Source organism: Artemia sp. Qi Xiang Cuo, chromosome 10 (assembly GCF_049724085.1).
Source record: "Artemia sp. Qi Xiang Cuo chromosome 10, ASM4972408v1, whole genome shotgun sequence".
In the NCBI taxonomy this organism is placed as follows: Eukaryota; Metazoa; Arthropoda; class Branchiopoda; order Anostraca; family Artemiidae; genus Artemia; species Artemia sp. Qi Xiang Cuo.
In genome coordinates this window covers 53,195,036-53,209,220 of record NC_142803.1, presented here as the reverse complement: position 1 = coordinate 53,209,220, position 14,185 = coordinate 53,195,036, and the positions used below count along the sequence as shown (strand labels likewise).

Here is a 14,185-nt window from a genome sequence, read left to right as displayed (position 1 = left end):
AAAAAAAACTGAATGTTGTTCTGTTGTTTTTTAAAAACTTTCCTCTATCCCTATCCCCTTCCCTGCTAAAAAAAAATTAGTACTTGTACACAAGCCTTTTGCACCCAAGTAACACATTTCGAGGAATGTTTGATAAATAACAAAGAGCTTTTTAGTTACATTTGATCGTAGCGGTCAATGTATTCCTATGTGTAGTTGCAATTATCAATTTGATTTCCAGGCTTCTGCGTTTCGTTTTTTCCATGGAATTATTCAAATTTAACTAATTTTTATAGGCTTGTGAACCACAATTACGGGTAGCAGCACTTTTTTGAAACAGCTGACTGTGAAATCATTTTGTTGGCAGAAATTATGGACACAATTGACCTTTCTGATCATGCTGTTATAAAACAAGGCAAGTAATAATATCTTTATTTGTTTACTAAACTGCACACATGAGGCGACAGCATGAGCGAATTAGAAATTTTTACTGCATGTCTTTTGTAAAACTTTTTTCATATTTTGCTGAGGTCACTACAGGCATTCACTCATAATGTTTTATTAAAATTAGATAAGGATAATTGATAGTTCAAGATTTTACCCAGCTTATAAGATGATGCCATTCCCCTGATCTTTAATAAAAATTACTATGTAGCTAGCTACCGCTGCAAGCCGGATAACGAACAATCCAATAAAAGGTGATGTTTCTATGTTCAGCTCCTCCTCATATGTGTTTAATCTTCCGACTCAGACCCACCTTAGGGGGACTTCATTGTATCTGTGCTGGGCTGTATTTTTATAATTTTGAGCTTTTGCTATTCTTCAGCAACACATTTTTTATATCTCTAAAAAATATATTTCAATTAGATAATTTATGTGCAGATGAGAGCACAGTGAGTTGTCTTGTACATATGCTTGACACTATATTGCATTTCATGGGAGCAAAGGGCCTATATGTTAAATGTTTGACGAAGCTTTAAACTTGAAAAAAGTGGGCTAAATTGTTTAGTGTGATAATCTCACATTTTTAGCTTTGCCTGAACACATTCTCTGCTGAGTAATTAATGGTTCTCAGGATTGAAAAAAGAAAGATTTTTTGAATAATGTGCCCGTTTTTGGTAATCGATCTGCTTGGGTCTTACATCTTTTGACACTAAACGGTTTTTTTTAAAGAAATTTAAGGAAATATTAAGGTTATAAAAAATAAAAGAATTAAGACAGTGCTCCAATTTGTGTCCAAGAAATGAAATTACAATTTTACAAAATTGATACACGCACTTCTGGCTGAAATCAGTGAATCCTGAGAACTTTGAGGTGTTGAAAGTTTTTTGTCATGAATGCTTGCGATAGGAATTTATTTCAAACTCTTATTTAATTGTCCGGTATGATTCGAACCCTAGAGAAGTGGACGGAGGTTCGAAAATTTTAACTTTTCATTACTAAAAATCGAAAACGCGTCCTTTCCTATCGAGGACCATCTGGTAATGCACACACCCACCTATTCTGTGGTCTCCAGCTGGAAGAAAACGTTAATCTCAAAGAAGAAAAGATTTATGACCACTTGTCTGAAAACATGCTTTAGTCGGAGAAAAAAGGCAAGTTTAAAAAAAGTCTCATATTTAAGTCATTTGTTGTCTTTTCGAAGTTTTTCTTTTTGGATACGCCTGATTGGTGGGTGCTCAATGTAAGGGAGGGTGAATGATCACATAACAGGAGCTAGAATTGCAGAGAAGTGGACACGGACCGTGAAGATGTAAGCTTTGCAGAGAGTACAGATGGAAGAGCTTCACAAGCGAAGGAGAAGAGGATGAAAAAGACACCAGCAACTGGACGAGGAGGCTACAAAACTTATGAAAATTCCATCTTAAAGCAAGCTGTTGAAGATTACTTCATGGGACCGTCCGGGATGAAATTAATAGCGAAGAAGTACTCGATTCCCGTAACTATGTTGCAGAACCATATAGTCAAGAAAATGGAGGAGGCGTTCGAAACAGATAGCAAGAAGAATTAAGCGAGGGGCAAACTTTGAGGACCTTCTTACCTAAGGCAAGCTGAGGAAGAAAAACTGGAGCAGTTTGTTCTGTGGAACCAGAGAATTGTTTTCCCATTGTCAAAAGCCAACCTGCTCGATGCAGTGACAATTATGATGGAAAAAGCAAACCGCATGGCTTCATCAGAGACTGGAAAACTGACCAAGCGCTGGTATTATTCCTTTCTGAAATGACATCCTGGCATTTCCAAACGAGAACATGAGAATCTTCACGGAGGGTGCTCTTCTGTAACCCGCGAAAAAATATTCTTGCAAAGCGGGGCAGCCGCCAAGTTATACGGAACACAGGTGCAAAAAGAGAAAATGAACGATACCGGCCTGTTTATGGTCAATGGCGCTGGTAAATATGGAAAGCCTTTTATCTTTTACAAGTACAAGTCGAGAAAAGCGTACACAAATGTTGCGGACGCTTGTCCAGACTCTGTGCATGCCTCTGCGTCAGAGACTTGTTGGATGCGGGGCCCGAACTTTTGTGAAAGTATGAAAAATGTTCTGGTTCCTTACCTGAATCGAAACAACATCCAGAGACCTGTACTCATGTTTCTTGACGGGCATGACTCTCATATTATGATCGAACAGAGTGAACTATGCGAAGAAGAACAAATTGAATTGGTAATACTGCCGCCAAATGCTACGTTTATTATACAACCTCTCGATGTTGACGTTTTTAGGAGCCTGAAGGAAAGATGGAAAGAGTTTTGGAGGAAAAAAAGACTTTGAAGTTAGAGTCAGAGACCGCCAACCAAGGTTTGAAGTAGACAAAATAAGTTTTGCATCGGTGATAGCAGAATTCGTGCCAAACAATATGAACAAAGAAGCTATCAAAAATGGATTCCGCGCTTGCGGTCTGTACTCGTGGGACATAGCCACGATTGATTTTGAGAAGCTTGCAGTGCGTGTCGTTTCACCTGACGACACTATTTTTGTCATCAACATTGACAATACTCAGCAAAAAAATGGTAGTCCTGCCTCAGATCAACTTGTCCAAGCTTTGGAGTGCACGATAGGAGACGACAAAGTTGAAGAGTTTTGAAATGTCGCCTGTATGCAGTTGAACCCAAAGCTGAAAGATGAGAGCCTCTTCCAGATTTGGATTGAACTGACAGGGCAGAATGCTTTAGAATCACAGGAAGCCACAGCTAGTTCAAGTGGTTTTTCCTCCCCGCCTAGTCAAAAAGAAAATGGACCTACCTCATCCACTTTACCAGGTTGTGAGACGGAAACCTGGTCTACCTTGCAAACTGAGACAGAAACCCGGCCTACTTCATCCGTCTCCCAAACCTGTGAAAATGAAACAGTGACCATACTCCCGAACTCACCAGTCAGTCAAGAAGAAGACCTTGATACTTGTCTTCTCACCTTTGTTAATAAATTCCAAGTTCTTTAGCCAGAAATCCCTGTGGGCGAGATCTTCAAAGGTGACAGTACTGAAGAAGGAGATGACAACGCTTCATCAAGCTACACCAAAACCCGATGGCAAACTCCTCAAAAGTTGGCTCCTCAGCTCGCATAATGTCTTGGACTGCTGTTAAGTCATAAGAAGGCTCCAGTGAATACTGCCGAGAGGACGCGAGTATTTCATCAACATCTTACGAACGAAGACTTTCAAGACCAGAAGAACGAAAAGCAGAAGCAGCCGTCTAAGCGTCGCAGTGTATCAGCTAGGAATAAAGAAGCCGAGTGTTCATCAGTCCTGTTAAATACAATGCTTAGCGACTTGAACTCAGACACCGTCCCAGTGAGAAAGACGGTCCCAGAGCCAGTCAAAGTTTAGCTGGAAAAGTACTATCCAGTTTGGTTCAGTGGAAAGAAAGGCGAAAAGGGTTGGTTTATTGGTCGACTGATAGGCTTCCCCGACGAAGGACAAGTCGAACTTAAATTCATGAAGTGGTTGAACTTTAAAGAAAAAGTCCTTACGTGGCCTAAGATCGACGACATTGCTGTTGTCACCGAAGAAATGGCGTTTTACGGAGCTGTCGAAGTAGTCGGATCTGATTAATTCCGCCTCGAAATACTAAACACATAGAAGTGATCAATTTTAGCTTTTGCCAAAAGTTTTGAACTGTGATTCAGCTGTACCTATTTTGTATCTTTTTGTATTTTATCAAAATAATCGAAGTAAATAATCGAAATAAAATTACTTTTAAGCCATTAGGGATATAAAACATGGGGGTTCGAAAAGTTTCGAACCCCCAAGTAGGACGTTTTCGGTAGTTTTCGAACCGGTTCGAAATCGCCAGAAAAAATTTGAACACCCCGGCCACTTGTTGAAAGGTTTAAATTATTGCGGAAAATAGAACAATTGTGCAATTTTACAATTTTTGAGCAAGCTAATTAGCATAGAAGCGTAAAAAATTATGATACCCGTGAATGGTTCTTTTACACGGTGCGAAACCATTTTTGTCCTTAACACGTTAGATGTTGACAAGAGAAATGTGAGAACTGCTCGGATATCCATTTTTCAAAAAAGGTTCGAATCATACCGGATGTTACCCTAATTCGATTAATTTGAGTGTTGAAAATATTATGTACCCCGATGGACTAATTTCTTTAATAGTATTATTACTATTATCCTTCTCTCACTGTAAAAGTCTAAAACCTACTGCGTCATTGGCGCTTTACTGAAAACTATTTGCGTCTTGAACAGTCTTGGAAACTATAAACAACATCAAATTGAATATTTGATGTATAATGATATTAATTTTTGAAAGATCCATCAGTTCAAGAAATTATTTCACTGTAATTTTGTTCTTATTTTCAATGCTGCAAGAACTGGAGTAGAAGATATTTGTAATATAATTCGTTTTTAGTGAAGCACCAATGACGCAGTAGGCTTTTGGTTTTTACAGTTAAGGAAGATGGCAGTATTCAAACTCTTGTTCGTAGTGAACCTACATTCCTTTTGAACAATTTCAGAAAGAACTAATAAATTAAACTGAATATTGGATGTATAATGATATTAATTGCTGAAAACTCATCAGTTCAAAATTTTACCATAATTTTAATGTTTATTTTCAATAATAAGTACATAAGAAAATATTTCTCATAAAATCGATTTTTAGTAAAGCGCCAATGACGCAGTAGGTTTTAGCCTTTTACAGTGAGAGAAAAAGGCGATACCATAACTCTTGTTTGTAGTGATTTTTGTTCGTTTCAAGCTTGATTTGCATATTCAATTTAAGTTTCACTCGTTTTAACATTTATTTATTCATTTACATTAGTATCTGTTGTATGTTTGTTTGCATTGATTGTTTATTTAATTTCTGTTCGTTTTAAGTTTCACTTATGCTTCATTAGCAAAATATTTTTTTTTGTTTCAAGCTTAATTTTCATATTCAATCCAAGCACTACTCGCTTTAAGATCTATTTATTCGTTTAGATTACTACTTGTTGTATGTTTTTGCTATGTTTGTTTATTTAATTTCTGTTCGTTTTGGGTTTCATTTATTCTTTAGTAGTAATTTCTGGTCATTTTGAGTTTAATTTTAACAGGTATTTGTATCTGCTGAGCTTAAGTTTAAAATGGCCTTTACTTTTCTTTGAAAAACTTATTTTTCTGAAAGTTTTTTTTTTAATTAATTCGTATAAATAAGGACGGCATTTACAACATCCACTCTAGCCCTATCACACTCTTGCGATATACGTAACCATACTTTAACCTGGGAACAAACACTAACTAAAATTGGATTTCGAGACCAACCATATTTTTCCGTTTTTACTCTAGACTTGCGAACAGGTACAGCTGCATGATTAGCACATCTAATAGCATGAATAATTTGTTCACAATATAGATTAAGCTGTAAGCGAAGCTCAGGCTCATCCATAACTGCAAAAGAAGATTGAAGGAGGTGGTAGGAACTTTTATTTTAGTCAAAATATCAACACAAACTTTTCGGAAAAGTCCTACGTCAATGAGATCCCAAGATTTCCGGACAGACCATTTAAAACGTAGGGAGGCCCTTGGAGAACTAGATACTCGAATACTCACGTTAATAGGAATGTGATCACTAGACAAAAAAACATTCAAAACTGAAACTACATACACAGGTTCGCCAGAGAACAGAACATGGCCGATGTTTGAAGTAGTGTTAGCTACGGATATGAAGGTAAACTGTTGATTTTTCAGGAGCACATGGAACACATTAGGCAACATCTTCTTTAAAATATGAGCTCAGTGGCAACGATAATTTGATAAATCACATTTGAAATTGCCTATAATAAGACAACGTGGGAATGAATGGAGCAGTTGTTTTACATATTTAGCCAACTTGCGACATACGTGATTAAGTCTCATTTCCGGGGCGTGATCGCTATTATTAATGGGTAAATAGACATTTACAATAGCAAAACTATTAGGACTAACGGCAAGAAAGCGATCATCTTAATGTAAACATTCAAAGTTATACTTGCTCAAGACAGCCAGCCCTCCGCTAGGTCGGCCCTTTCGTTTTTGACGAGAAGGAGGGTATATCAAAGTAGAATTAGCACGAGATATTGTAGTATGTTTTTGTGATCCGGTAGCAAAAAATGTTCCTGTATGCAAACTATGTCATAATTTGCAACCTATTGTCAACGAAGGCAAGTTTATTCAGGACGCCACCATTTATGTTCCAAGATAACACCGATACAGAACTGTGGTTAGTGCCATTTCTACGAATTTGCTGGGATTCTATATGCTATTGGTTTTTGGGACAGCTTAAAGAGTAACAGTTGTGTTTTCGAGATTGGCATAATACACAATATGAACTATTAGTGCAAGGGAATTCTTCCGTTTATTTATGTCCAGTTTGTACACAGTTCCTAAACATTTCAGGAACTTGCAATCTTTTGCCACGTGACCATCGTCTTTGTGGCAATTATAGCATCTGTGGGGTAGATACCGATATTTTTCCACGTGGAGGATCTCGTATCCAAGTTTAGGGGGATTTTTCAAAAAAGTCTTTAGATCAGTCTGAGAAGCGAACGAGAATTTAAAAGTTTAACGAAAGCCCACAACGTTCGGCCTTGATGCAGTTAGAAATCAAGGCTTGTAATACATCATCAAAATCGAATGGTTCCTACTTTAAGATATCCATGAACTGTTCAGCTTTGATTTGTACAGCTACACTCTCGTCCGAAGCTTTTAACGAATCTGCGATTCTTTCACCCGTTCTAGCATTGTCTACAAAAATTTTAAACTCTGATTTGCGGCGACGAACTTCAATCTTATTTCTTGAAGGATCTGTGTTACATACTGAATTGATAGCTAATTTACAAGCTTCAGGAGTCAACAAGGGTTTCGAGAGAATTTTCATCACTACAGAATATAGTAAAGTACAGAAACAGTATTTCTATCCAAATCAGTGATAGCCTTACACACTCACCCTTGTCTGAATTCGGTTAAAGTTTTTTCCATCTTTCTATACATTGGATTCACCGTGGAGGTGATGAACGCCCAACTAGTTCAGTACCTGCTGGGACTTCTGAAGGGTCCCAAATCATAAATTTGGGGAGTGTCTTTTTCTCTTTTGAGCATTTGTCAAATATTTATGCAATATCCATGACGTTATCCTCATCATTAAAGTACTTTATACCTCTATCATTACAGCCACTTACTGTATTGACCAAACTAAGGAGAGCAGAATAAAACCTGAATGCAGAAAAATGTAAATTGGTACAGTCAGAGTCAGAATACATAGAGCATAATATAGGAAACGATACTATAACCCCATTAAGAGAAAAAACAGAAAAATATAAAAGCGCAGCAGTCCCAAATACAAAGAAAAAAATTTGGTCATTTTTGGGGTTGGCAGGATATTACCGAAAATTCATACCAAATTTTGCAACGATTGCTACACCTTTGACGGAGTTAACAAGAAAAGGCGCCGTAGACCCCGTTAAATGGTCAGAAATTGAACAAAATGCATTCGATACACTGAAAGATGCTCTTTGTAGCGAAAAGATACTGAGAAATCCAGATTTTTCCTTACCATTTGTGCTACAAACTGACAGTTCAGATTACGGATTAGGGGCAGTTTTATCCCAAAATTTTGAAGATGGGGAACATCCAATCATATTTATATCCAGAAAATTGTCAAAAGCAGAATTAAATTATAGCACGATTGAAAAAGAATGTCTTGCGATAATATACATAGTCAAAAACTCGACTATTAAGTATATTGACAAAAGTTTACATTAGTGACAGATCACAACCCATTGAGATGGCTAAATATAATGAAGCCATATAACCGAAGATTGGCACGATGGACCCTGTGCCAACAAGAATATGACTTTGAAATAAAATCAAGACCGGGGACAGATAACGGGAACGCTGACGGCATGTCCCGATTGGAATAAAGAGATATATAAATAATAGGGAGAAAAATAAAATGTTGGATGGGCTGTGCCTTGATAACATAGGAGGGGGAAGAGGTCAAAGGCCCATGGGGAATAAAACAAGATGGTTACAAAATAGAGATGAATGACCTACAACGGGTTTGGGGAAAGTTGGGAGATATTGAATGTCGAGTCAGATTGTAAAAATTTGGAAAGGAATTTGAGGTTAGTATTATCAATTCAAAAGATATGTCGATCCTTTCTGAGGGGGAGGAATCCCTTGGGGAAGATCCCCTGCGAGAAGTCGTGAGAGATAGTCCTTTTCCTAAAAGCACAAAAGGCGGACAAGTTGTTTCCACAGCTGGAAATTAAGAGGCTAGTGCAGCCAATTTTTCATGATGGCTGGCATCATCGAAAGTGCCAGGAACTGATTCTCTGCTCCTCTCAAATTTAAATTCGTGAGAGCAATAAAATTTTTGTTTTTGATTGTGCTGTGCACAATGAATTTCTACGAATCTTGGGAATGACGACGAATCCTGAAGCGATGGAAGTACAGACACTGGTGGAAGAGAGAAGATACAAGTTTAGTGATTTTGAGTTTAATGTTATTTATTTTATGTCTGAGTTTCCAGCCAATCCACCGGAGATTCGGGCCATTTATCTTAGGAGGGAGGTGTTGGAACCCTCGGTCCCAGTTGTTCAGATAAATGTCCCTCCCAGATTCCTTTCTTTTGGCCCCTTAATTATTTTCCTTCCCCGAGTAATAATTATTAATTTTCCTTTTATTTTTTGACGCCATTTTAGGTCCTCCTAATTGCGTAGTTGCTTAATAGACCACGAGGTAAGAAATTGCGCAGTTAAGGAGGTTGACCAGTAATTTAGTAAGTCATCGGATTGGTTGGAAAAATTCATTACCACCCCGTACCCCGTCGCAAACACGCGGCTAGCGAAGCGGGCTGGAAGAAAGAGTGCCGTTTCCAAGTTAGTTCTTTTATATCATGTCTTCAATATAGTAAGGATTTATATACTGTATACTCTTTTAACTTTTCATTTTAGGTTGAGTCTAAAAAGATAGGTCGAAATCGTATCGGTATCCCTTGGCTTTAATAGAGGCCCTGGGACTATTCGATCCCGCTAGGAGATACGGAACCGTTGGAGGAACCGCAGAAATCCCATTATTTTGGGCCGACGAGGGATTCTCCCCCTCCAGTAAGTGGCATAGCAACCTCTCTACGACATTTTTGCCTTAAAAGTGGTGACCCCGTACGTTAGACCTCCAATATATGGTACTCCGAAAGAATGAAGATGATTTGTTTGAAGTTTTCCAGAGGAATTAAATAGGGAGAATTTGCGTTCCTGTCTGATTGGCTGTATTTCAAACACTAAGTTGTACAAAAAAATGTGATTCAATCCCACTCTTTTGGGCTTTAAGAAGAGAGAGGTTGAGGTGGTTTTGACACATTCTGTAGATGAAGAATGACAGATGGCCAAAGATCGTCCTTTTCGGCCAACCATCGAAGGGTTTGAGGAGGTCGTAAGGAAGAATTTAGCGGAAATTTTAACTTCTTGGGAGGGCCAAATAAGGGAGGTTGGCCTCAGGTGGCTCGGTCCTACAATGAACTGCTAGTTGAAGTGGTAGCAGTATCTTCACCCAAGACTATGTTTATGCAATAGTACTTTGACGTCGTAATGCAAAATGATTAGATCCATTTTGATATTGATTTTTCTGTGCGTAAAGTCCTGTTGAACTTACAGCTTCCCTGTTTTGTTTCATTTTGGTCATTTTTATCGAAAGGAAGGACATTGCAGCTGCTATGCTAAAAAAAAATTGCAAAACTACTAAACTGTCGTTCGAAGTCATTTTTCTTTGAAAAAAATTATTTGCCACGTTAGGAGAGCTGTCTCTTAAACCTCCGCTCTCCAGTATTAAGTCTTATTAAACACTTGTAATTACCCAACCCTCATAAATGCTTTCAATATGGCACTTATAAACTTTAGTCTGAAATGTGGAGGTTTCAAAGTTGGCAGCCGGACTCATTTTGGGAATAATGTCTTTTTGGGTTAAGTTTCAATTTACGTTTACAGCAAAGAAGTTTTTCTGTAAAATTGATTTCTGAACTTATTTGTACTTTTCTTTCAGAAATAGAAGATACATTCTCAAATGATGATGAAGAGCCTGTTGGATGTATAAATCCTTATTTGTCACCTAAACATGAACAGGTAGAAAATGAACCTTGTATCCCTGTAACGTTGGAGCTGCATCCTCAGCATCTGAGTTCAAATACGTCACACATGCATGGTATTTCTCTTTTTTACATCTAGAGTTTCGCAAACAAATCGTGTTTAATTTTATTCTTCTTTGATTTGCTCATATACCTTTTCGCTTCTTTTATTTTTATTCTTCCCCTTTTATTTTCTTTCTTCATTTTCTAGCTTGTATAAGGGATTTTTGACCATTTTCATTATCTGCCCCTCTTGAATGTCAACTTTCGAATTTTTATTTGCAATCTTAAGAACTTTTGAATGCAATCAAAGTTTTATATCCACAAATGTACATTATATAAAATTTTAAAGGAAGGTACAAAATAAGGGAGAGCCACGGATCTCTAAGCTGTATGTATTATAATTATAGTTATCTCAATAGGTTCATATTTCATAATAAGAATTGTCATATAATAATCTCAGAATTGTCTCATAAAATGTTTATGTTTTTGGCCTGAAAAGTTTTTTTTTTATCGCAAAAAGTCTAGTGAAGCCATATTAACTTTGTGGACTATGTTTTATAAATTTAACATTATTGTTAATATATTTATTAACAACAGTATGTTGCTAATATTTGTTATTACTACTACTACTAACAACACACCGCAGCACCAAGCCGCATGAGGCCAGTACAGCTACACACGCTGCTCCTCCATCCCAATCTATTCAAAGCTCCTCTTTTTACACCCTCCCAGGAAGCTCCGATTTCCTTTAAATCTTTATTTATGACGTCCTCTCACCCCAGAAGAGGACGACCTGCTTTCCGTTTAGCCCTAGACGGTTGGCCGAAAAGGACAATCTTCGGCAATCTGTCATCCTTCATCCGCACAACGTGACATAGCCATCTTTCATTATAGCCCTAGAAAGCGGTATTCATCCACGTTTTTCGTTGATCCTACTGGTTGAAATATGGTCAGTAAGCCGGGTACCCAGAAGAATCCGTAAGCAATTTCTCTGGAAAACATCTAGAAAATCTTCATACGTTTTTCGGAGCGCCCATGCTCCAGAGCCATATTTGATCACTGTCACCACTGTAGCTTCTAATATTCTAATCTTGGTTTGCTGGCTTATCTTCCTATTCTTCCAAACTTTTTTTTTAACTGTGAAAAAAAACACCCTGAGCCTTGGTTATTCTACTTTTAACGTCTTCACTGCTCCCACCGTCTTTACTAACAATGCTACCAAGGTAAGTGAAGCTGCCCGCGGGATCAATCTTTTCGTTACCCAACGTCACCTTTTCATTTTCTGCTATTCCTAGCCCTAGTGACTTATTCTTCTTAACATTAATTATCAAACCTATTCTAGCACCCTGAACTCGCAAAACCTCTAAAAGCTCATTCATTTTGCTCAAACTTTTATCTGGGATGCTAAAATCATCAGCGTAATCTAAGTCCAGGAGACTTTTTTCTCCCTATTTGATTCCGTGTTCTCCCATTGCCTTTTCTGTGCTCCTTGAGACAAAGTCCATCAAAATAATCCATATAAAGGGAGATAGAACACAACTCTGCTTAACTCCTGATTTAATACAAAACCAGCTGCTAAACTCCTTTTTTACCTTAACCGCAGCAGTGTTAGTCTCGTACATAGCACTAATCACATTATTGTATTTGTCTGGTATACCAAACAAGGATAAAACCTTTGCTAAAGCTCTGCTATTAACAAAATCGAACGCTTGTTCATAATTTATAAAACTGAGGACCAAAGGTGTTTGACAACTCAGACACTTCTCAATTATTAACCTAAGAGTAAAAATTTGGACGACACATCCTCCACCTTTTCGAAAACCGCACTATTCTTCTCTTAAAACTTTTTCTACAGCATCTCTCAGTCTAAAAAGTATCATATTGCTAAGTAATTTGCTACCTACAGAGACCAGACTAATGCCTCGATAATTACTACACCTACTCTTATCACCTTTCTTATAAAGTGGCTTAATTGAGGTTTTCCTGAAATCGTTAGGTACTTCCCCTTTTTTCAAAAATCATATTCATAATCTTCAGTAACTTGTTTCTAATATCAGAACTACCATGTTTAAGAAACTCATTTGCCACAGTAACCGCAAATGGGGCCTTATTATTTTTAATCCTTTTAGTACTGTCACAAATTCTTCTTCACAAAATAAATCTTCTTTCACATCCAAGGTGTCACAAATTGTTTCATTTTCCTCTATATATTTTCCTCCAACTCTATCTCGGTTTAGTAAATTCTCAAAACTTTAATTTAATATTTATTTACTTTATATTTATTTGCTTTTGCTTTATGGTTAATATATTAAAGTAATGAAATCAACTCTATTGACTATGTCTTTGCATGGCACTGGTTACTACTGGCGAAAGTACGTCTTTAACTACCATTCACTCCTCTGTATGATCTGAATTACAGATCAACCTATTCTCCAAGTTAAAGTTGATTTGAAATTAAGGTTTATGTTTCTACAATCTTGGTGGAAAGGAAGAGCAGATTATCCGAGAATTGGGCGGAAAGAGGCCATAAGGAAAGATGTTAAAAGAGGCAGCAGGCAGTTAAGTTTTGAAAAGAGTATATAGGGTAGAATATGAGCAATTCTGTGCCGTTTTGTAAATAGGGTCTTTGAACTCAAAGAGCTCTTTCGAACCATATGCTTAACTCATTTTCAGAAAAAAATGGACTTATGTCCTTTTTGCAAAACGCCAAGGAATTATGGGGCCGCGGACGGTCATTTTAGGAGATAAATTCTAGTTAGTAGTAGCATTTTAACGCACCGTTTTAGGCATTGTATTGAACGGCGTACTAAATTACATCCAATTAAACCTCCCTCTCTCCGGAACGCTCAGGATAAACGTCATTATGGGTGTCACTATCACAAATGTCAGATATTGGCGATAAATGAGACTGCAAAATTTTTTCAAGTGAGATATTATCTGTTATATATCATTTGAATATCTTGAAACGAATGTATAAAAAGTGTTTTCTCACAGAATATACCAGAATACTTTCAGCTTCAAAAGTAATTATTAGGGGAGTCTGCATTAATTTTTCAATACAAATATCCTTACATTAGAACGCTGTCAGATTAGTGTATTATTACCGGTGTTTTGATTCGTCACATAACATGCCAAAATGGGGCGTTCCACGTCCCATTTAGACGAGAGAGTCACTGTAGTAGTTGCAGTTATAGTGGCCCTGAAGTTTCAAGTTAGTACTCTTACCCGTGCCTAAGATATTGCTGATACATATTTTTGATAGCCGGGATGCAAATAGTGTCTTTTGATTTAACTCATCATACCTCTCACCACTTCCCGAGTTTTCACGTCATACCCTTACATTGGCGCCCATAGGCTTAATTTTAGGGGGGGGGGGCTTACTTAGTCTAATCGGCACTTCCAGTGCTGTATAATTGAAATCTCAAGACAAAATATCATAGGCAGCGCGATAGCACTGTCTTAATAAAGAGCGATGTGGGCACAATATATATACATTTTTTAGACCAGGGCACTTCTTATAGAAAGAAATGTCATAGGAACTTCAAAAGAGCTCATGGAGTGCAACCAGCTCCCCCTACCCCACTTCAATCACTTCCCCAAACACATCCAATCAATA

At 37.5% G+C, this 14,185-nt stretch overlaps 1 protein-coding gene across 1 annotated transcript in view; it reads left to right on the top strand.

The window, feature by feature from the left end:
* Positions 1 to 14,185, top strand: part of LOC148947886 (uncharacterized) — a 177,980-nt gene that overhangs the window by 154,034 nt on the left and 9,761 nt on the right. The window contains exons 9-12 of the mRNA XM_089096033.1: positions 2,402 to 2,641; positions 3,081 to 3,392; positions 7,097 to 7,337; positions 10,485 to 10,643. Of these exons, the coding sequence (XP_088952159.1) occupies positions 2,402 to 2,641; positions 3,081 to 3,392; positions 7,097 to 7,337; positions 10,485 to 10,643 (952 nt within the window). The remainder of the gene's footprint in view (positions 1 to 2,401; positions 2,642 to 3,080; positions 3,393 to 7,096; positions 7,338 to 10,484; positions 10,644 to 14,185) is intronic.